Consider the following 22,459-nt stretch of genomic DNA (forward strand, 5'->3'; position numbering starts at 1 on the left):
AGCGCAGAGATTTCCAGCTCTGCCTTGTCTCTTGTGGGGCCTCTAGGTGCCAGAAATGATGCTCAGGGAAAAGAGGGTGTGTGGGACAAGGCAGGTTGGCCACACCCTCCCCATTCCAGCCCTGGAGGTGCTCTGGCCCAGATGGGAGGGGGTTTGCTGGGTACTTTCCTCTCTCACCAGCTCCCTGCAGACACAAGAGGACACAGATCACAGCACCTCTGTGTTTTATTGAACACCAATCCCTCCCCCGCAACCAGCACAGAGCATCGTATGCCCAGCTCTTCTGGATCCACTAGGCCAAAGTCCTGCTCCAGAGGATGAGGGTACCTCCTTGGACCCTGGGGGAGAAACCCAGGGCTGCCCCTCAGAGTCTGGGGCTCCCAGCTGTGTTGTCATCCCTTCTATTGCTCCACCTCCCACCCAGCCTTGTCCCTGGGGATGTCCCTACCTGTGGAGTGTGTCCCACCGAGCCCTGTGTATGAGAAGCTAAGGCCACAGTAAAACTGGAGCATGAAACTTGGAAGTGACCTGCAGGACACGGGCTCTTGTGCACGGTGTCAGGGGACTGTCCTCTGTGGTGTGTTCCTCAGGCACTGGGGGGAGGACAGTCACAGGGGCCAGGCTCTGCTCCCTCCAAGCTCTGGCCTTGCCCTGAGGGCTGGCAATGCCCCCCATGCCTGCCCTGGCACCTCCAACCTAAGAGCCCTGCCCTGGGCAGGAGTTAACTTGTGCAGGGCACCTGCTCTCCAGACCAAGGCTTCTCCTGAGGGCTGGAGGAGGCCACCATCAGCAGGAGGTGTAGGAGGGGTGGAGGAAAGGAAGGCTTTGGAGATAAAGGTGAGGGAACAAGGAGCAGCAAGGAGGGTCCCCTTTCCCTGCTCAGTGGGACCTTCTCCACTGCACGGAGCTGCCCTGGGCATCCAGCTCCTCACTCCTCTCTGCAGGGAGAGGAGGGCAGGCACAGGCTGGGGACAGAACTAAGGACATTCATGGGGTGTGCAGCATGTTGCAAAAGGAAAGGGGGGGGCATGGCCTCTGCCAGGAGAAGAGTCCGTGGTTTTCCCTTCCATTCACATCCTGCTTTAGGTATCCACACCTGTTCCCAGGATCATGGATCCCACCTTACCCTCCAGCCACTCACATCAGGCAACCAACCCAGCACTCCTTGTCCCCCTCACCACTCCCAAATCTAAACGGGGTCAGCTGAGAGTAGGGCATGATCCCACCCTCCTGTCCCTCCCTGCTGAGCTCCCCAGCTCCATAGCCCCACACCACTGGGAGGTCTGCTTGGTGTGGCCGAGCCTCTAATGGTAATGGTTGTTCATGTTGTTGAGGTGGGAGGCTGCCATGGCGCTGAATGGGGCAGAGGGCTGGAGCCCGTGCCCGGGGTAGAGGGACGGGCTGGACCCAGGCCAGTAGGAGAAGCCAGCTGGTGTCACCCCTGAGGTCATGAGGTTGAGTTTGGAGATGCCCGAAAAGGGCAGGGGAGCCAGGTTGCCCTGAAATTTGTAGAGGGTGTGATCGGGAGCAGCTGGCTGGCACACCTGTGCCAGCCCGTGGAAGTCGAACTTGTAGGCGTAGCGCTTGCCGTGGACCTTGGTCATGATGTTCTTGTCGTAGTAGTAGCGCAGCGCCCGGCTCAGCTTGTCATAATTCATGTTGGGTTTGCTCTTCCGTTCACCCCAGCGCCGAGCCACCTCATCAGGGTCGATCAGCTTGAACTCCCCATTTGTGCCTTCCCAGGCGATGCAGTTCAGGTTGGCCCGGTCCGAGAGCAGCTCCAGCAGGAACTGCCACAGCTGGATCTGCCCGCTGCCTGCAAGGCCAGGCCCCGGAGACGTTAAAGCTCCCCCTCAAGGTACCAGGAGAGGGGCAGGGTGTGCCCCAGTCTCCTTGACCCCCTGCTATGTTGCCCCCTCCCAGACTCAGGTTTCAGTTGCACCTCATTGCATCTTCCTCACTCTAGAGACACAGATGATGGTAATGAGGTTGTGTCTCCCTTGCAGCCTCCCTTCCCCACCTTGCCCCACAAGCAAGAGAAGGAGAGGACACCTCTGCACCTCAGAACAGGTAGAAATGCTCAGCCACCAACACAGGCTACAGTGGGTCTGGATCCAGGGCCCCCACATCCCTCCTACCCTCATTCACACCCCACTGAAGATTAATACCTGCTAGTTTACTTTGGTGTGAGGATCTGGCCTGGTTCTTTCATCTGCAGCCACAATAAGGAGGTATCTTGGGAGTACCCAGATCTATCACAGCACCAATGTTCCCCACTGCCACCTCTGCTTGAAACTGGGCTGGTGCCACCGCACTGCCCCTGCCCATCTCTAGGGGCGCTGTGCCCCGCAAGGATTTCTCCATCGTGAGCTGAAGTCAGGGTGCAACACTGCTCTGACCTGCATGCCTGGCAAGCACAGGCAGGTATAGGGGAAGGAGAGACCAGGAGAGGGAGGGGCATTCTGTGGCTTTGAATCAGGCGCCAGTGTTCCTCATTTCCAGGGGAAAACTCTCCCCTCTGAGCCATGGCCGTTGCATTCTCAGGTTGCACTGAGTAGAATGGTGGGTACCCGAGATGCCCCTGTGCCAGGCTGTGCACACACAGAGGCCTGGCACACCTGGTCATGCCCATTGTGAGGCACAAGGACATGCTCCCCTGAGTATGGACAGAGGTCAGGAGAGCAGAGGGTCCCTGGAGCTTAAGGTGACAAGCAGTCCCACCTCTGGGACCCAGCTACTTTGCAGAGCAGCCCCGCACATACCCATACCCCTCACCCCCCACTCCCTACCAAGCAGCACCCCCTGCACATCCCTGCTCTCATGCCTGGCCCTTGCAGCACAGGCTCTTCCCACAGCAGAGGAAGTGTCTTTGCATTTCATCCTCTTCCCTGTGCTTTTGTGCCACTATTTGGTCTAAAAGCGCTTGGATCCCATGTAGAAGTTTAGTATCCATAACCCATGCAGCAGGCAGTTCTACAGCTCACATTTGGCACAAAGAGCCACCTTGTCCTGCTTGCTTCACATCCCTCTATTTAATCTGGTGCCCCCTAATTCTCACTCTGAAAGATACAGGGAACAGCCATTCCCCATCCAACCCCATCCCATCAAACCCTGTTCAGATATCTTGATGCAGGCAGTCCAGCCCAGGTCTTTCCAAGGTACTGTATTTCCAAATCCCTCATCCTGGGACCAAGGTGGGGGATCTCTCCTCTCTAGGGTACAACCGCAGCCCTCACCTCTTCTCCATCCCTTCAGCCCCCATCTTGGGCTCCTGTGATCCCCCACCCACAGGGTGCCCCAACCCATGCAAGGAGTGCAGGAAGGTTTTGGAGGTGCAGCTGGGTGGAGTGGCAAGGCTCAACCCTGTGTGCCACAGGGTGCTGTGCTGCAGGACCTGGCAGCTCCCTGAGGAAACCACCAGGAACCCAAAAAGGTCCTTCTGACAACAATGTGGTGCACAGAGGATGGCTGGGGTAGGGTCTGCAGTGCAGAGGCAAAAGGCTCCCTCCCCCAATCCCAGCTTTGTCTCCCCTCCCACCCCTAAACTAGGAGCCCCCTTTACAGGCTCAGAGCACCCACCGGCCCCTGTGTCCTTGCGAGATAGCCAAGCTACATGGCCCAAACACCACAACGCTGGCCCCGTGGCCATCTGATGACCAGTCGTGCTATGCTCCCCAGCAGGCTCCAGGCTGCTCCCTGGCCAGCCCTTGGCCGATCCCCAGCACCCCTCGATGGTTTTCCCCAGACGGATGGCTCTGGCTCCCGTGGTTCCGGCATCTCCCAGCTGACCCATGACCTGCCTGAGCTTCAGCCCTGAACCGGCAGCTCCCTCCCAGGTGGTGTATCCCTCACTCCCCTGCTCCCAGACACGGGTTCCTTGAGCCTGAATCAGCCCCCCCCCAAGCTCCTGTGCGAGCTGGCAGCTCTCTCCTCATTAGATGTCCCTGAAGCACCGGAGGGACCCGAGCCGGGACACCGCACCCACCCTTCCCTGCTACAGGGCTCCGATGGAACCAGGGGCTCTGAGCACCATGCTCCCCTTTGCTGCAACAGGATGGTGGCTCCTGGCCATCGGGGCTCGGCCGCTTTCCCGGTGGGTTTTAGCAGTGGGATGCTCCCAGCCCAAGCCGCCCGTAGCAGCAAGGAGGGAGGCTCTGCTGCAGCTGTGTCCTGTGTGGGCAGTGCCCAGCACACAGATGGGAAAGGGTCCCTGGTGGCTGAGGGGTGGCGGAGGATGCCTGTGCCCCGAGAGGTCCCCTCTCTGGGTGTCCCAGGGGAAGTGGGGCCGGTCCCAGGGAAGAGGCATCTGTGCTCTTACCTTTCTGCACGCCGGGGCTGAGCGACCCCCATGCCTGGCTCTTCCCGTCTTTGAACAAAGTTTCCCCGACTGGATCTGGGAGGGAAAAAGGGGCGCGGATGGGTGTGGAGGGGGGAGGCCGGGTCCATGAGGACCACGACCCCTCGGCGCCCACCCGTGGGCAGCCTCCCCGCAGCCCCCAGCCGCTCCCCCTCGCCTGCCCCGCCGCTGCAGCAAAGCCAGGAAACGCGTCCAGGAAAAAGGAAATCCGATTTCCGACCGAGCCGAGGAAGCTTTTAAATAGGAATAGAAAATCCCAGAGGCTTAGGTAGGGAAGAGAGAGGGAGAGTGGGAGAGAGCTGCAGAGCAGGTGGAGAGGGAGATGAGGCGGGTGGGGTGGAAGGATGGGTGGCAGGAGCGGCAGATGGAAGGAAGGACAAGTGTTGGTGTTTGGGAAGCGGACAGCTGAGGAAAGATATATGGAGAGGCAGGTGGAAGGAAGAAGAGATGAGTGGATGAATGGAAAGACAAAAGGATGGACGGATGGATGGATGGATGGATGAACACATGGGCAGATGGAAGGAAGGATAAGAAGAAGGAGGGAAGGATAAGAAGAAGGAGGGAAGGATAAGAAGAAGGAGGGAAGGAAGAGTGAAAGGTGGACAGGTGGAAGGAATAGCAGGTAAGACAGTGGAAGAATAGGCTGTTGGAAGGAATGGAGAGTAGACGGAGTGGATGGCTGGTAGTGGGGACAGAAAGAGGGATGGAAGGACCAGTGGGTGGGGTGGAAGGATGGATGGAAGCACAGAGGAAGGGTGGGTGGGTGGAAAGATGGGTCGGAAGGACAGAAGAATGGATGGATGGATGGATGGATGGATGGATGGATGGATGGAAGGACAGGCGGACAGTGGGCAGGGTGTGTAGGCATGGAAGGCTGCAAAGGCAGCTGGAAGAAAGGAGGAAGGGATGGTTGTGAGGAGAGGGAAAGGCAGGGTGGGTGCTGGAGGGAGACGGGGCAGAGAAAGGCCCCCAGGGCAGTGGTGGTGCAGGGCAGGGGAGTTCGGGTGCTGTGCAGTAGGGCAGCAGCCGGAGGGGTCCGCCCGTACCTGGCAGGTACATGTTGAGCAGCAGTGGCACCGCTCCGGTACCGTGTCTCATGGCAGCTGTGGGGGCGGCCCGCAGGCTGCATGTTTTAATATTCCTGCCCCTATTATTATTATTATTATTCCACTTTATCAGGGAGCAGCTGATGGCGAATAAATGGCAGCGGGATGGGCAGGGGACGGGCAGGGGCCGGGGAGGCGGGAGGGGGGGGAGTTTCCAGGCAACTCGCAGGGGCTCCGGGCCCCGGCTCCAGCAATTTCCTCCACTGTAATTAAAGCGGGTGCTGCCCCCCCCTGCTATCGGCCCACATCAGACTTTAATCACGGCCGCGGGTTTCTATGGAGAGCAGCTCGGGCCGCTTCCTGCTTCTTCCGCCTCCTTAACTCTTCGCAAACACAGCTCTGCCATCCCAGCTGGGAGCAGGGCTTGGACACTGCCTGGAGACCACCCGGCCCGGCCTCCCATCACTACCACCAGCATCCTGCTCCGTGGCTGGTCGTTGGGCTCGGTGGTCCCTGCATCACCTGAGCCCTCTGCATGTCACCACATGGCATCATCCCGCCTGCCTCTGTCCCCCTGAGCCACCCATGTTGCCACCCATGGGGCTCCCTGCCGGCCCCTTCCCAGCTCCAGGGTCCTCAGCACAGTCCTGGGGTCTGCTTGCATCTCTCAGGTCCCTGGAGTGGGTTGGTTTTGTTCCCACCACATCCCTGCAGCTCCAGTATCCTGAAGCTGAGGTCCCTTTCCAGTGCCCAGAGCTCTGGGATGGGTAAGTGCATCTCCGGTGATCGGTGGCACCAGGACGTACCACAAATCTGCTGCTTCCCTGGTTTCTCCATGCACTTCTGGGCTGTCCCTGCCTTGGGGGGGGTTACGTGTGTGACCATCCTGGGGTCCCCAGCCCTGTCCCAATCTCTTGTTTATCTTTATTAAGACCTGTAGAGGCTGGGTGACCCCCAACACCTACCCAAACCTGCATGACTCCATCTCCACCAGCTTGTCCTGGGCAGCCCTGCGTGTTGTGAAGAGGGCAATTCAGGGAGAAACTTGTAGTAGGGAAAGGATCTGAGGTGATCTCAGCTTCCAAAAGACACATCTGGCCAGGTTTTTCCCCATCATCCATGGCTCTAGCTGCTACATGCAGCTGTGGGGTGCCAGCAGAGGGTCCATCTTTGATGGCTTTGTCCCCCCGGCCAAGAGTGGGCCCTCTGCCAGGACCCCACAGCTTGAGGCAGCCAGGCAGTGTGCCAGGAGCAGGCACCAGCTCTGTTCCATGACTCCAATGCCATACAGACAAGCCACCCGTTAGTCCATAACCTCTCCTGCAGTGTTTCATTGATGTCTAGTAAAAGGATGACCTCTCATGCCAGACTTAGCTGAATTTCTTGAAAGTAGTCGTCACCAAGATATCAATCCAATGGAAACCAGGATGTGATCGTGCCAAACCCATCAATATTATTTATACTGCAGACAAAATGTGCTCTGCATAAGAAGAAGCCACAGCCCGCAGGCAGCAACACTCAGCCAGGGTGCCTCAGGGTGCCACACCCCAACGGGGGTGGTGGCTCTTCCTAAGCAGGGGTGTCCAAAGTGTTTAGGAAACTGAAGGTCTCATGGGTGCTGAGCTGGGCCCCGGGTACTCCAGCCCTGCTGCACATCTCCATCAGGAACAGAGAACAGATGCTGGCAGGGGGAGACATGAGCAGAGCCCACGATACTCCCCCACCAATTCCCCACCAATCGTGTTCGAACGTAACAGCCCTTAAAAAGTTTCTCTTCCCCCACCTTGTCTCTTGAGGTCCCCTGAACCCACAGTGGGGTTCCGCAGAGCCCAACAGCCCTGGCTGCTCCCCACGTCGCTCTCTTCCAGCAGCAGCTCCACAGCCTCCCAGACTTGCTTTCGCTGCCTGAGTCACTGGAACAAACCGCAGGCAACGGAAAACAAGCCCCGGAGACAGTGTGGTTAGGTGTGGAGGGGGACAGACCTGCTGAGCCCCTCTGCCCCCCCTGGCAGCCCTGGTGACCTGCATGGTCGAAGGCACAGAGCTGGGGGGTCTGGGCTGAGGGACCCCACATCAGTTGGGAGTTGGGAGAGCAGTTTCGGGTCAGCCTGAGAAGCAGGATAGGGCTGTGGGATCTGGAGATGAAGGGTCTGTGGGGGGCACTAGGGATGGGGATTCCTGAGGGGGTGCTTACGGTGGGGTATGAGGGGACTGTGGGCTGAGTGATGCAGAGGGGCAGGGAGTGAAGGATCCCAGGGGCTGGGGGACCCTGTGCCAGCGGGGAGCTTTGGGGACCTGAGCGATGTGACCCCAGGTTCATGGGGGGTGTGGGACATGGGGAAGCTGGGGCAAATCCACAGCATGGGGGAGGCAGGGTACATGAGGAATCCAGGGAAGAGGGGCCCAGGTCCATGCAGGAGCCACATGATGGGGCTTTGGGTCCCTGGGGGAATCTGGGAGATGAGAGTTCAGGTCTGTGGGGCGCCAGGGGACAGAGACCAGACATATGGAGCACAAAGCTGGCAGCAGCAGAAGGTCCCGCTGGTTCCAAGCAAGCAGTTTGCCCCCCCCACTCCCAACCCAATGCTCTCCCTCTGCCCCAGGATGGGACAATAAGGACCCCACATTTTTCTGTGACCCCCACAGCCACCCCTTCTGGCCCTCCCATGGCAGGCCTATGTGCAGGTGCCCAGGACAACTTCACCTGTGTGCCAGTGGTGCGGAGCAGAGCTGAGCTGACGTGGCCTTGTGCTGGCTGCAGCCTGGCCGGGTGTGCAGGAATGTGTTTGTGCAGGGGGAGAGGCTGGCTGCTGTGGGGCTGTGGCGGGGTGGGGCCAGCTGGGACACGGAGGGGACAGGGCTGATGGGGCATCCCACAGCAGTGACACCCTGAAGGATGGGGTTGCACAAGGTGTGAGGGCTTTTTCATGGTTCACGTTGGGGTGCAGGGGACAAGGGAGTGGAGATGTGCAAAGTGTGCGTAGGCACGCTTGTGTGCACCCTTGTGTGCAAACTGATGTGTGGAGTGAACACACACACACACACGCCGGGACTGGGGTCGCTGTGCAGCCCTGGGTGTCAGGTGTGCTCACACCAACCCCCCAGCCCAGTCCTTCCCAGTGTCCCAGCACCCTTCTGGAGCACCCACAGCCCCAAGGCCAGGTGTGCTTGTAGCAGGGCAGGCAGCCAGGGACGCAGATGTCCAAGCCATCCAGTGCTGTTCCACTGTCCTGCAGCTTTACAGTGGGTGTCCTGGGTGTGAGAAGAATCTCAGGATCAGAGCCCTGTGCCTCAGGAGGGCTTGGAGTGACAGAGCAGGATGGAAGAGGAGGAGGAGACTGGGAAAGGGTGCTGGAGGAGGAGGAGGCTGGGTGGGGCTGTTGGTGTGCCCGGGCAGAGCCGGAGCCGGACGCTGGCACGGATGTGCCGGCGTGGCAGCATGGCCAGGCTGGGGGTGGGGGAACCTGGACCCTAAGGGAGCAGTGAGCTGAGCCCCCTACCAGCTCCAGGACACTGCCCGGAGGACTCCCTGCGACTGTCCCCTGAACCCCCACACAACCCCTGTACATCCCCTCTGTAAGCCAGTGCTTTCAACTATGGCCATCCCATTTGTGGAAGTTCTCTGCCCAGATGACACCAATGCTCTTCCTCCCCTCCAGGCAGGCAGGTAGGGACCCCCCTCTCTCTTCCAAATTGGGGTGCAGAGAGAGGGGACCTCATGTTCACAGACTTTGTAGCAATCATCTTCACTGGCATGGGGCTTGGGAGGAGGACCCAGGGCACAACCCCCCTGGATGCCCCATCCCAGCTGCAGCCCTTTTTTTGCCCAATAAAGCAAATAAGTTCCCAGTAAGTTCTCCTTTCCCCAGCAGGAGCATCATGGGGGTGGGAACTGTTCTGCATCCCCTCTACTTGCTGTGCATGGACCAGAGGTGGGGTGCAGAGAGCTCAGCTCAGGGTGGAGGTGGCCATGGGTCCAAAACCCTTTCCAGCTGCTGAGACCTGGGGGGCAGCAGGTCTGGGCAGGCAACCTGCCTTCCACCCCACAGAGGTTCTCCCACACTTGTCAGCCCCCCGAAGGAGAAGATCAGAGGCAGGAGTGCTCTTTTTTTTTTTTTTTTGACAAATGCCTTTATTTGCTACCAGATAGAGGTCTATTGCACAGCAGCCTGGAGGCTGCGGGGCGTGTGGTGCTGCCCCTGCTCAGTGCTGGACGCGGCGGATGGATTGGATCTGGTTGGTGTGGGCCTGGCTGCTGTATTCGTTGTACTTCTTGAACTCACCGTTCTGTCTGTCCCGCTCCAGCACGTACTGGTAGCCCCTGTATCCTGGGTACTGGTAGGCCACCCACCTGCAGGTAGACCCCTGTCTCAGACCCCTGGGACAAATCACCCCTTCCCCTCCCGTCTGTCCCATCCCATCCCATCCCATCCCATCCCATCCCATCCCATCCCATCCCATCCCATCCCATTCCTCTGCTTGCCCTGGGAGGGGAGAGACAGAAAACACTCCACAGCTTAAATTTTCAAGGGAAGGGGAGCAGGAAGTCACTGCTACATTTAGGGGTTCCCCTTCCTCATCCCTGGGGCTATGCAGGAGGGAGGTGCTCACTGAGGTCCTGCTCTCAGCCCTCACTGCCCCACTCCCTGCCAGTGGGACTCACGCTCCAGCGTTCACTTTAATGGATGCCACCTCCTTGTTACCCCAACCCATGGCCTGCAGGGAGGGGTAGTCATCGCTCAGCTCAAACTTGTGCCCCTGGAAGTTCTCCGCCTCGTAGAGGGTGACTTTGCTGTCGTTGTGGTTCTGCAGAAAGAGAGAGATGGGTGTCAGCAGGGACAGAGGATGTGGCATCAGGGTAACAGACACCAAGGCACTGTGGGTGGCCTGGGACCATGCCCAGCTTTGGTGCAAGGCATGGAGATGTTCAGCCTGGCAGCCTCTCACTGAGACACCCCAGGGCTGCCCAGAGGATGCTGCTCCCTTGTCCATGTGATCCCCATGCACAACTGCAAGGAGAATGACAGCAGCCACATCCTCTGCACCCACATGTACTCCTGCCCTCAGCATTCTCGTGCTCCCCGAGGCTGCAGAAAAGTTGCAGAACAAAGCAGGCTGATGAGAGTAGTCCCCTCCAGTTCTGTGGGGCTTTTCTGGATGCTGGGCACCGAGGGGTTAATTGCTGGGACACAGAGATGCGGCACTGTTCCCCTGTGCCCAGCCCCCACACACATCTATCTGCACCGAAGAGCAGTCCTGCCAGTAAGGAGTGATCTTATCGCATTCCCTTTATTAAAGCTCAAGCATATCTGCCTGGTGATTATTAAAAGTTGGGGGGGACACCCCCCCGCTCAGAGGCACAGACGTGCTGCTATTGCGAGCACCAGTGTCTCTGCAGATGGAGTGATAGAGGCTGCATCTGCCTGGGCACAGTTCGAGTACCCCAGACAGGAGGGGGATAGACCCTGCACCCCAAGCATCCCTGCTGTCCTGGCGGCTCCTCTCTGCTCACCCCATCTCCAGATAGCCAGCCTGGGGTGGTGGACAAGACCTGGGAACCCCAGGCTGGGAGGTGGTTCTCCAATGCACCAAGCAGAAGGAGCTAGGATGGTATTTCATGGTAAATTTTAGCCTGAAACAGCATCCCAGGATCCTTGCAGGGAGGCAGGAGCGAGCCAGTGGGTGCAGCCACCTCTCCACCCCATGGCACCTCTGTGAGCACCTCACCCCTCCATCCCTCATCCCATATAAGCTGTCCTCCTGTCTGCCCCTCATCTTCCTCCATGCTGGGCTGCCAGGGGGATGCTCTGCCCACCCTGAGAACACCGGAGCAGGATCCCTGTAACTCACCGCACACTTGACGGGGCGGAAGGAGAGAAGGTGCTCGGTCCGGTAGCCGCTGTTCCCGCTCCAGGCCTCCCATCGGGGATAGTCACCCTTCTCCAGGATAAACTGCTGCCCCTGGTACTCAGGGTACTCAAATCCCACCCAGCTGGAGGGGAGAGGAGGAAAGCCCTCAGGGATGGGCAGCACAGCCCCCCACACTCAGCCCAGGGCTGGCTTCTCACCCCATGCAAGGGACAGAGAGTTCTGGTAGGGTGTGGGTTTGTCACAGAGATCAGGATCCCTGATAGCAGTAAATGTCCCTTTCAAGAGCAGGACCCCATTCCCCAAGGCCACACCCTTGCCTCTGATCTCCCTGCTTTGCAGATGGGGAAACTGAGGCACCGCACAAGAGTCACAGGGTGGGAGGTAGCACGGTAAGGCTGTGGCAGAGCCAAGGAAGGACTCAGGTGTCATGTCTCCTGGGCAGCTCCCAACATTCCCCTGGGAGCAGTGGGTTCATGGGGCCAGTGGGGCACTTACGGGCCAGACTCCACCTTGATGGAGCGGATCTTGCGGAAGCTGCGTTCCATGATGCTGGGGCACTCCATGAGGAACTCGCAGCGCTTGCCCTGGAAGCTCTCCTCCTCCCACACTGTGATCTTGTACTGCCCCAGGGTGTCCATGGCTTCGCTGCTGGTCATGCAGGTCGCTTGGCTGCTGGCAGAGCCCCACGCATCACCCCAGGCAGGTGCCCATCAGCAGTCCCCAGCCATCCCGCTGCCTTCCACTGAGCCTGGGGCGACAGCGGTGCTGCCTTTGCATGTCTCATGCCACTGGCCCCTTGCCCTCGCAGGCTGGCATGGGAGATCCTTCCCATTCCCCTTCCCTCGGTGCTGTGGGATCTCTGTCCGGTGACACCCAAGTTGCAGGGGGCACTTGCAATGCCCCATCTCTTCATGTGTTGTACCCGGGGCTGCCTCAGTTTCTCTCCTCCCAAGCCCCCTGCAATGACTCCTGGTGTCAGCCATGCGTGGTGGCACTGTACCCAGGACAAGGGGGTGACAGTGGCCCAGACATGGTTGTGGGGTGCATCCCTGGGGCAGACCAACTCTTGCAAAGATGGGTGCCAGCATCCCTCCTGCCCACACAGGTTACCCCAGCCATTCCATGCAGCACCCTATGGGTTGCCCTTCCCCAGAGTGTGTGGTGGGTGCAGGGGCTTGGTGTCGGAGGCCTGAAGGGAGCATGGCAACGCCTGTGCAGTGGAGGGCTTGGGGGCTCACAGCCTGGTACTTACTTGGTCGGCAGGGCACAGCGGCGAAGGTGGCGGTGCTGGCGCTGGCTTCTCCCCTCGCCCTTTATAGGCAGGCACCGAAGTGCCGATGGTGCAGGCAGGCAGGGTGCTGTGTCAGCAGGCAGGGCATGGGGGGTACAGGGTGCTCACCCACCCCAGACTCCCGCTGTCCATTCCAGTTAGGCAGTGTGGCGAGAGTGGCCCCCCCGCGCCCTGCGAGGCTGACAATGAAAGTGCTGGGCTGTGTTTGCGCAGGGGCTCAGGGCACAATGGGCAAAGGGCCTGACACACCGCTTTCCTTTCTGCCCCCAGACAATGTTCCCGCTTGGCCTGGGGATTAGGGAGCCAGCCTTTCCCAGGGCACCCACAGCCTTTGCCAGGATTGAGTCTGGTGGGAAGGAGGTGCCAGGGGGAAGCAGAAGTTTGCCAGCTGGGAGCTACGGGACACTGATGTCCTGAGATCGGTATGTTGGGCTCAACTGGGGCTACACCTGCCCCTCTGCCACCATGGGTCCTTCCCCTGAGCAGGCTCTACCTTGCATGTCATGAGCTGGCAGGGCAGGAACTCAGCCTGCACGGATAAGGCTCTGTGTAGGGTTGGAGAAGGTTAGGGTGAACAAGAGGGGTGGAAGAGTTGTTGGCACAGGCATAGCTTGATCTGTTCATGCTCTGGGGGATGTGTAACACCCTGCAGAGGTTCCTGTCTTGCCTCCAGACTGGGTACTGGTGGACTCAGGTACCTGCTCCTCCCTTGCAATGCTCTGGGCATGTCCCTTGGACTGGCAAAGGGTTCTCTGTGCTCCCCACACACCTCTTGCCCAAGCAAGGGACACGGTGCGCAGTGAGAGGGGACCAGCTTGGGGCAGAGCTGTATCCTTCACCTGGGCAGCGGTTCCAGCCTTGTATAGGACTGCACCATGACATGCAGAGATCCCCAGTGCCTTCCACCAGGGACTGGGCTGGATGAGGCCAACACAGGCTGGAAAAAAAAGAAGAGTGCCCTGCTGAGCCGTGACTCCCTGGGTCACTTGGCAGCAGTGTTTTCTTCAGCCTCCCAGTGTAGCCTGTGGTGAGATCGGGCACTCCCCACATTTAGCTGGGCAGAAGCCACATACAGGCTGGCCCAGAGCACCCCAAATTTTCCCAGGAAAACCTCAGCCCTCCTGGGGGGTCCTGAACATGGAGTCAGCATCTCAAGACAGCCCACCAGTGCCAGTGATGGAGGGTGCAATGTGGGCAGCTGGGGATGGTGTTAGGATACCTAGCATCTCTGCCCCGTTCTCAGCAAGAACTGGGGGCTGAGCGGTGACAGCAGGGGTGGGCTGGGATCGGGACTCACGGATTGTCTTCGTATCCGCCCCGCTGCTGCACAAGGCGCCGGGCAGCACCGCGCTCCGCTCCGAGGCTCGGTGCGGGCTGCGCCGATGCCTGCGGGTCCCAGCAGAGGGTGCAGCCTGGCAGCGGTTGGAGCCGGCTCCAGCAGCGGAACGGCTGCGGCCCTTGGCCGGCGCCAGGCAGTGGGGAGGCGACCCTCAGCTTGCGACGCCCTGAATGCTCATAGCACGGAGGGAGACCCCCTGGGAAACGTCTACGGTAGCAGAGAATGGAGGGAGGGAATGCTCCTCGGGGAGGGTAGGGGATACATGGGGGTAAGCAGAATCCCAGGATGCAGCCCGGTGATCTGGGGACATCCCTCAAAGAGCTAGGGGACAGGTTTGGGCACACCTTGGGGAAGGTGGTGCAAGATGCAGAGCTAGTGCACTGCAGGTTTCCCCCCGGCTACTGCTCTCCCTCGCCAGGGCTGTGTGAGCAGAGGCATGGGAGTACTGGTTAGTGTGGGGTGCTATGGAGTATGAGGACAGTTTGGGGTTATGGGGTGAGGGGCATTGTGGAGTGTATTACAGAGCCCCAGGGTGTGCAGCACCACAGGATATGCGGGATGCTGCAGGCTGTTATGGGGTATATGGGACACTGTGTAGTGTGCTACAGGATCTGTGGGGCACGGATGTTGTGTCCTGAGGGGCATGCAGTCAGCTCAGTCACCTCCACACAACCCTGTGGATAAAAGCATTGTGGGGGTGCTGGGTGCAGAGAAGAAACCCACCCCCAGATGCAGGCTGTGCCCTTTGCTTGCTTCTCAGTGTGTCACACACACTGGGGCTCTGTAATACACCCCACAGTGCACCACACCTCACAACCCCAAACTGTCCTCATATCCCATAGCACTCCAAACTAACCAGTATCCTCATGCCTCTGCTCACACAGCCCTGGCGAGGGGCAGCAGTGGCACTTCCCCACTGCACCCCAGGATGATGATGCAGCGTGGCCTCCCTGGGGCATCTCCCAGTGCTTCTGAGCAGTCCTTGTCAGCCAGCATCCAGATGGGGACATGGGTGGGGGGAGGCTGGTGCGGGGGCAGACAGGGACTCTGCTCAAGGGCAGCTGCTAATATCGGCTCTGGGAGCTGTTTAGTGCTTGCCCAGGGCCTCCTGCATAGGCTAATTTAATAAGGGCCCCACGTTGCTCTGGGCTCAGCCTGTTCCCTGCGCTAGCAAAACAGATCAGGTTTCTCTGTGCCACTGGGCGCAGGGCGAGAGGCAGCCCGGGGCCCGGTGGGAGGACAGGGTCACCTAAGTACTCCATGCCAAACCCAGAACATGCTGTCCACAGTCCCTGGCCATGTGTAGACACCCCATGCCTTGTGTAGACACTGGGCCTGGGATGATACACGGCTTGGGGAGTCGAGCAGGCTGAAAGGCAGGTACTGCCATCAGGATGCCGGGGACACATCTGGGACACATTTGGGGCTCATGGCAGCATGCTGTCTTTCCCACTGCTGTTATGAGTGTTTGGGCTAGCTGACCAGCCTGGCACAGCTGCATCTGGCTCATGTCATGAGCTGAGCCCTTGCCACCCCCTCAAGCTCTGCTAGCCCATCTCTCCTTGTCTCCAACCCTGCTGGGAGATGCACCATCACCCCAAGGGGCTGCAGATCCAGGGCCTGGGCTGGGCTGAGCAAGAGCAGATGGAGCTGGTGCCGGCCCCTGTTTGTCTTTCTCCCAGTTGCCTGGTGCTCTGTTTGTTCTGGGGATGGCTTCCTGCTGCCAGGGCCAAAACAGGTGGCTTTTATTTGCAGGGTCTGGCTGATTAGATCAGGGGCAATGTGTTGTTCCCCTCACCAAGCCCCACTGCTCATTTTTCCTCCTTTTTCTCCCCCAGCCTCATTTCCCTGGGAAATCATGCTCCTCCACAAGGATGCAAACACCTCCCTTCCCTCCCCAAGCATCTCTCCTTCGGGGATGATCTGAACATGGCCATGCCAGGACTGGTAGACCCCAGCCAAAACCTTCACTTCCACCTGCTGGGTCCCCAAATCCCAGAGCTGAGAGACTCACTGGGGTCCCCAATACCACTTGCCCCTTCCTGGGGCAATGCTGGCCACAGAGGACACCTGTGTGGGCACGTACCTGCTGCAGAAGCCTTATTGCACAGGCACTGCCTTGCACAGGGAGTCCCAGCACACACCAGCCGCCCCACACGCACGTGTCCCCCACACACCCAGTTTTCCCCAGCCCGCAGCCGGAACCTCCGGGGATCACAAACAGCCTGGCAGATGTTGCCGGGATTAGCTCCCACACAGGCACACACGCACACTGCAGCTGCCAGCCCTTCCGTGCTCGCAGACGTGCCAGGCCCTCACACTCCCCCAGGCCAGAGACTGGCTGGTCCCTGCCCCAGCTCCTGCTGCACCCAGGGCAGGATGGTCCTCAGGGTGAGCAGGCAGTGGCAGAGGAACCCCGATGGCAACTGGGGACCAAGATGCTGACTGGTTTCTGGGTACTGTCACCAACCGTCAGAGAAAAGAAGGGACATAGTGGAGGTCACAACCACTTGCAGTGCGAGGGGTACCCACATGTTCCCGCTCACAGCTGGGTCTTGCAAGCAGCCTGCTGAGGTGGTCTTCCACACAGCACCCCTCTCCCCAGCCCTGCTCTCCCCTGGCCCTCAGCCAGCCATCAGTACCCCCACTGGGACCAGGTCTCCAGACCTGCCCACCGCTGCCCCCTGCCACCCTGGGCAGCCCCAGCCACACTGCTCACACCCTCCTTGTGGGACCATGGGTGCCCACTTGGCCCTGTGATGCCCACAGCTCTGGAGATGCACCCACAAAGACCCACCAAGACAAGGATACTCCCAGGGACACAGGCATCCCTCCAAGATCTGGCCCGCACAGACCCTGCCTGGCACTGGCCTCTGGCTGTCTGGCCAGTGGCATGGGGGTGTGCTCAGCCCCTCAGCTCTGCCAGGCTTGCTCCATCCCCAGGAGCTGCCAGAGGAGCTATGGCCTCCCCTGCCTGTTCCCCAATGTTCCCATGGGGACTAATCCCACCTGAAGGTCAGAGAGGCTCCGCCAGCTGCTCACCTCCTGCCTGTGGATTACAGCCTGCATGTGAGCAGGTGGCAACTGCCGCATCCCCAGGCTGGCTCAGTCCAGGGATGGGACTGACAGCAGGACAAAATGCAGCCAGGCTGCTCCAAAAAGGACCCCAGGGTGACACGTCCCTTACAGCCTCAGGTGTTGTCCCTGTCTGTCATACCCTGCCCAGATGGGGATGCCAGGCACCAGGGCAGAAGAGTTAGTATCTGGTTCTTGGGTCCAGATCCTGACCTGAAATGGATCCCACTGGTGTCAGACACTGTGGCCTCCTGCCTGTTGCCTCAGATGACCCCAGCCTGGTACCTTCAGGGCATCCCATATCTACAGTGTCCTGGAGAAACTTGCTGGTCCCCTCACAGTGCCCAGTGCATGCCAGTCCAAGGGCAGTGGTGACGGAGACAGGGGGAGCGTATCCAGCCCCACACCCAGCCCACCCTAGATGCAGTTGCAGGTGCATCTCCTTCAGTACATCGTATCATGTTTGGAGGGGCACCATAGGGTGAGCACAGCTTCCTGGGTCCTAGCTTTACCTAGAGCTCCCTGGGTGTTGCCATGGGGATGCAGGTTGCAAGGACAGGGCTGGGGTGGGGAGTGGTGGTCCTTGGACCTCCCCTCCTCAGCTCCTGCAGCCCCACAGCCAGGAGCTGCCAAGGTCCCACTCCATCCCACCGCTCCGTCACTCCCCTGCTGGCAACATCTGTAGTACCCTGAGCCAGGCTGATGCTCGTCCAGGAGGCACATGAAAAGCCTGGCAGCAGCAGCTCCCCTCCTCCAGCAGCTCTGGGGAGGCAGCACAGGCGGGGGTTGAGCCAGGCACTGTAGCAAGAACAGAACATCCTGCCTCAGGGCTCCTGAAGCCAGCAGCAGCTGGGCCAGGAGCCACAGCCCTGGCACCTTGCTCAACATCCATCCCACGGGCAGGCTGCCTACGCACTTCACGGGGCCACCAGTTGGCCCAGGAGAAGGGAGCCCCATCACTCACCCCTTCCGCCGAGGCCACATGGGACGATGGGGCTGACACATTCTGAAATGCAGGACCAACGCAAGCTCTGGGTTTTTCCCCCAAGCACCTGGAGTTCTTCAGCAGGGCCCCCCCTTTGCTCATGGGTGTTCAGACCCCTTTCCTGGGGCAATGGGAAAACCCATCCCCTCACCCCAGTGGCCTGTGGGTGCAGGTGGGAAGGTGCCAGGCTGTACCTACCCTGTGCCCAATGCTCCCCACAGCCAGGAATCTGCTGGTGGTTTCACCATGGCAGGAAGCACCTCCGTGCCTGGGACCCACCTCTCCCCTCCACCCTGCCTGCCAAATAGTAATAAGCTTGTCCCAGAGCCAGCTGGGCTGAAGGCTACTTCTCCCCATGGTGTCAAGTTGTGGGGGGGAATGTGTGGGGTGGACCTGGGGTCAGTATCTGAAGCTACAGCCTGGCATGGGGACTGCAGGATACCAGCACAGAGCTGCGACAATCTCTCATGCTCTTTGCCCTGGTTCTTGCCTTGGCCAGGAACAGGCTGGGGGGCTGGAGACAAGTAGGGGTGCTCAGCAGCACCCAGGGATACAAGCAGCCTCAGTCTCCTTGTGCAAACTGGCTGGGTACCTGCAGCAGTGCTGGGACAGAGTGACCTTCAGGGCCTGGGAGCCCCTGCTCAGCTTGGACATCTCCATTCACAACAGAGCCATGGTGAGCAGGCTGGGTGTGGGACAGCTGGGACCTTGGTGTGCCTGGTGCTCAGCCCCTGTGGTGCCCACACAGGCCTGTGTGCAGCAGCAGCTCACTGGGCTGGTTCCCTCAGGGTGCTGAGGTGCAGAGGGCAACCAGCTCCCTCTGCCATGTCCTGCGGCAAGGCTGTGCCTGCCCTGGGACAGCACACCCTGTTTGGGCTGGGCAGGACACGCAGCCTGCAGGCAACACCCTGCGGGCAGCCAGCAACCGCTCTCACCTCTGCTCACGCCCACACCTTCGTGCAGCGCACACACACCAGGACATGGAGCAGCAAGTGTGGCAGGGACATGGCCAGTGCACATTTGGCTCAGAGAAGCACACATGGAGGCATGCAGGCACACATGCACACAGAGGGCAGCCAATGCAGCAGCAAGATGCACCAGCTCTGCACTGCCTGCCCAGCCCAAGGGGGGAACACACACATGTACAGCCATGCACACAGGTTCACACACACAAACACCTATATGCAAATGCACAAGCATACAAATATGCACACACCCCTGTACGCAACTACACCTATATGCAAATGCAGACCCAGGCACTGATGTCTCCCCAGAGCTCCTCCTCCACGCTGCCCTCCCCATGCAAATCCTTCCCCTGCAGAGCTGTGCCATGCAAATCCCCAGCCCAGGTTCCCAATACCATGCAAATGGCCATGCCTGGCCTTGGAGTGGGGAGGCAGCACTGCAGAGCACAGGGAGCAGCACCTCCTGTGCCTCATCCCTTGCCAGCCTGGCACAGCCCCTGGCACTGGTGCTGCCTCTGACATGGGTGTTTAAAGTTCCCAGCCGTGCCCAGCTTGGGGATCAGCTCACCCATGGGTGCTAACCCTGCCACAGGGCCATTCCCCAGCCAACACAGCCCATAGGGCCGTGTGGCATCCCAGAGCCACCCCCAGCTTTGAAAGGTGTCATGACTTCCCAGTGCCACTGGACTGGCAGAGCTGGGACAGGGCGAGCAGGCTGGGAAAATGGCAGGGGGGGCAATTTCTAGTGCTGCTACTTGTGGCTGTCCCCTTCTGCTGGGGACATACATACATGCTGCCCTACACACAGACCTGTTGCTGCTGCCAGCGCAGGGTCTGGTTCCCCAGCTACTGCCTGGATACCCTGACAAACGAAAAAATGCTTTTTCTGGAGCGTCTGGGCTATCTACAGGGTGCAATGTGGGTCATCCCAGGGCACAAGGCAGCCTAGCAGTGCATGGAGCCGCTGAGGGAGCAAAGCAGCCAGGCAGCACCTCCGCAGCCTGGCTGTGCCAGATACCATCTCCGCCGGGCTCTGCCCCTGTGGGGACGCACGTGCAGCAGCTGGAGCAGCACGGGCAGCTGGGTCTGGATTTGCTCAGCATTACTGATCACGCTCTGATCCCAGCCTGAGTGGAGTGGCTGCAGGGGGTTACGCATATTGGGGGCTGTGTTGTGCTTTGTTGGCTTTTGAACTTTGCCAGCCTTGGTGGCAGGAGACAGAGCCCAGAGACACGACCTAAAGAGGCTTGTGGTGGCTGTTCCCGGGCTAGGACAGACATTTGGCTCTGAAGAGACGCAGGGAGCTCAGCACCCTTGGAGATACTCTTTGATTTTGGTGCTTTCCCACACCACCTTTTGGAAACTTCCTGAGCCTCTGCCCAGGCAGGGAGCCCAGGAGATGCCTTATCTCCACCCCTTGCAGGGGCACCCCAGGGTGGGAGCAGGGTTCTCCTGATCTAAGGCAGGGGTGGCTGAGCCTTGTCCTGCATATGGATCAGATGGGGGTGAGGGAAAGTAGCAGGAACCATCCTGTACTTTGGCACCCTCCTGGGCTCATTCACCTCCAGCTTCTCCTCCATCCACACTGCAGGACAGGACTCAGCCTTTGCAGTGTTTGCAGGGAAGCTGCAGGCAGGGCTCTAGATGTACCTGTAAACTCTGAGCATCCCTGAGCACAGCAGGGCTGGAGCTGAATCTTGTGCTTTCAGTGCCTGTGTCTGCTGGGGAGTGCCTGGGTGCGACATCCCTATGTCAGGGCAGGAGCATGCTCAGGGCTGTCAGAGAAACTGCTGATGTGGCCAGGCATGCAGGTATGGGGCATTTTGCACTTGGACAGACAACGTCCCAAAGGTAGGAGGAAAACAGGTCCATCACTGTCCTATCTCCTAGCTCTCTGGGAATCCCTGTTGCCTCCATGGCAGTAGGAGCAGCACTGGACTCTAAATGTATCTGCACTGACTGTGTTGGGACAGGGATGGGACAGGACACAGAATGGGACAGGAGTCCACATCAAGCACTGCACTGCATTTTGAGAACAGGGCAGGCAGTGGGCAGGTCTGAGCTGGAAAAGGCCCCCCTGGCTTTCCAGATCCTAACCCCAAACGCTTCCACAACAAGCATAGGCAGAGGGTTTGCCTCCAGCATGTGCTGGTACCTGGCCCACAGAGTGAGCAGCAACCAACACCTGCCCTGGGCAGCCCAATACACAGGCAGATGGACACTGGAAGGGCTGAGAAGTGCAGGTCCTGGGAGAGAACCTGGGCAGAGGAGTGCAGAAAAAGATGCGACACGTCCCCACCCTCTGCCCTGCTCCCCCCTGCCTGCTCCTGCCCGTCTTCTCCACTGTCTGCTCTGTGTCAGCAGCTAAAGCTCCCTTGGTGCCAGCAGAGCATTGAGACCTACCTGGGTGTTTGGCAGAGCCTGGTGAGCTCCGCCTTGGGCCAGCACTGTGCCAGGGCAGGGCAGCACTGCAGGGCTCCTGCGCCTGCCCTGGCTCCACAGCACTGCTGGGGTGCAAGGGCTGGGCTGCCCTTCCCCATCAGGCTGCTGCAGGCAGCCATGCAGATGGGATGCGCGTGCCTAGCATGTTACATGTGCCTGCCATGCCATGGGCACAGAGTCATGGGTCCTACCTGTCACAGCTTGCAAAGCTGTGTGTCAGAAGTTACAGTGTACCAATGGCCTGTGCATGTGCAGGTCCCATGGTGTTGGTGCATGCTGTGTGTGGATTGCATCACCTGTACGTAGTGCCTGTCCATCACTTCATGTGTGTGCCACGCACAGGTCATACACTGCACATGTGTGTTTGGTTGAAGACCGTGTGTTGTGCACGCATCCCTTGTGTGCTCTGCATGCGGGCTGTGTGCTCATCCTGGCGCACTTGCTGCACACCAGCTTGGCTGTCCTGCGCGATATGCAAGCAAGCGCACACTCCCTGTGTGGCTGCAGGTCACAGGCGCATGGGACACACTGCAGCGGTGTGCGAGCGGTGTGGCACATGTGTGCACCAGCCGCACGCTTGCAGATGGGCTGGACCTGCCTAACGCGAGCCGAACGAACAAAACGTTCAGGTCAGGTCTTGCACGTGGGGCTCGACGCCAGGCAAGTGCAGAGTTGCTCCAGGCTCGGATGGCGTGGGCTGGAAGGTTACTCTGCCATGGGCTGCCAGCAGCCCCTTCCCCATCCTTCCTCCACAGTCAGGTCCCTTCAGGCCAGGTGCCAATGTCTTTCCTGCACCTGCTGCTCCAAACCAGCTCCTCCGGGGTAAAGTCCGGAAGGTTGGACGCTTGACACCTGCTGCCTGGGAAAGCCAAACAGAGCAGGGGCGGGTTAAACTGGCACAGCTAGGTGGGGAGGGAGGGTGAGAAAATAGGAAAAGAAGAAAGGGGAAGAAAGGAAGAAAGTAAATGAAGAAGGGGAGGGGAACAGAAAGGATCGTAAAAGTGAGAAAGGAGGTGAGAGAGAAAGGAAGAGTTAAGGGAAGGGGACAGCCAGGACAGTGTCCCCTGAGCCCAACCCTTTCCCTCCCG

At 59.6% G+C, this 22,459-nt stretch overlaps 2 protein-coding genes across 5 annotated transcripts; both read right to left on the bottom strand.

The window, feature by feature from the left end:
• Positions 1–207: 207 nt before the first annotated feature.
• FEV (FEV transcription factor, ETS family member) lies at positions 208–8,987 on the bottom strand. 2 transcript variants are annotated; one of them, XM_065070737.1, is made up of 3 exons: positions 8,108–8,987; positions 4,319–4,393; positions 208–1,816 (listed from the first exon to the last, which is right to left on the bottom strand). In XM_065070737.1, the coding sequence occupies exons 1-3, from the start codon at positions 8,970–8,972 to the stop codon at positions 1,305–1,307; spliced, it is 1,452 nt and encodes a 483-aa protein (XP_064926809.1). In that variant the 5' UTR covers positions 8,973–8,987; the 3' UTR covers positions 208–1,304. The 2 variants fall into 2 exon arrangements, with proteins under 2 accessions (XP_064926809.1, XP_005498648.1); XM_005498591.3 differs by lacking the exon at positions 8,108–8,987 and adding an exon at positions 5,404–5,568.
• Positions 8,988–9,508: 521 nt separating this feature from the next.
• On the bottom strand, positions 9,509–12,764 carry CRYBA2 (crystallin beta A2). 3 transcript variants are annotated; one of them, XM_005498592.3, is made up of 5 exons: positions 12,527–12,764; positions 11,770–11,943; positions 11,254–11,395; positions 10,067–10,209; positions 9,509–9,754 (listed from the first exon to the last, which is right to left on the bottom strand). In XM_005498592.3, the coding sequence occupies exons 2-5, from the start codon at positions 11,928–11,930 to the stop codon at positions 9,607–9,609; spliced, it is 594 nt and encodes a 197-aa protein (XP_005498649.1). In that variant the 5' UTR covers positions 11,931–11,943; positions 12,527–12,764; the 3' UTR covers positions 9,509–9,606. The 3 variants fall into 3 exon arrangements, with proteins under 3 accessions (XP_005498649.1, XP_021146313.1, XP_064926811.1); XM_021290638.2 differs by having other exon boundaries at positions 11,770–11,946; XM_065070739.1 differs by lacking the exon at positions 12,527–12,764 and having other exon boundaries at positions 11,770–11,965.
• Between the last annotated feature and the right edge of the window lie 9,695 nt (positions 12,765–22,459).

The sequence above is a fragment of the Columba livia genome, chromosome 7, assembly GCF_036013475.1.
Source record: "Columba livia isolate bColLiv1 breed racing homer chromosome 7, bColLiv1.pat.W.v2, whole genome shotgun sequence".
NCBI classification, from domain to species: Eukaryota; Metazoa; Chordata; class Aves; order Columbiformes; family Columbidae; genus Columba; species Columba livia.

Coding starts and splice junctions, on each gene's coding strand:
- FEV (XM_065070737.1), bottom strand. CDS start 8,972: ATGTACAGGGGTTGTGTGGGGGTTCAGGGGACAGTCGCAGGGAGTCCT. Junction 4,394..8,107: donor TCCGCACCACTGGCACACAG/GTGAAGTTGTCC, acceptor TTTCCCTCCCAG/ATCCAGTCGGGGAAACTTTG. Junction 1,817..4,318: donor CAGCCCCGGCGTGCAGAAAG/GTAAGAGCACAG, acceptor CTGGCCTTGCAG/GCAGCGGGCAGATCCAGCTG.
- CRYBA2 (XM_005498592.3), bottom strand. CDS start 11,930: ATGACCAGCAGCGAAGCCATGGACACCCTGGGGCAGTACAAGATCACA. Junction 11,396..11,769: donor ATCAAGGTGGAGTCTGGCCC/GTAAGTGCCCCA, acceptor TCTCCCCTCCAG/CTGGGTGGGATTTGAGTACC. Junction 10,210..11,253: donor TCCGCCCCGTCAAGTGTGCG/GTGAGTTACAGG, acceptor CTCTTTCTGCAG/AACCACAACGACAGCAAAGT.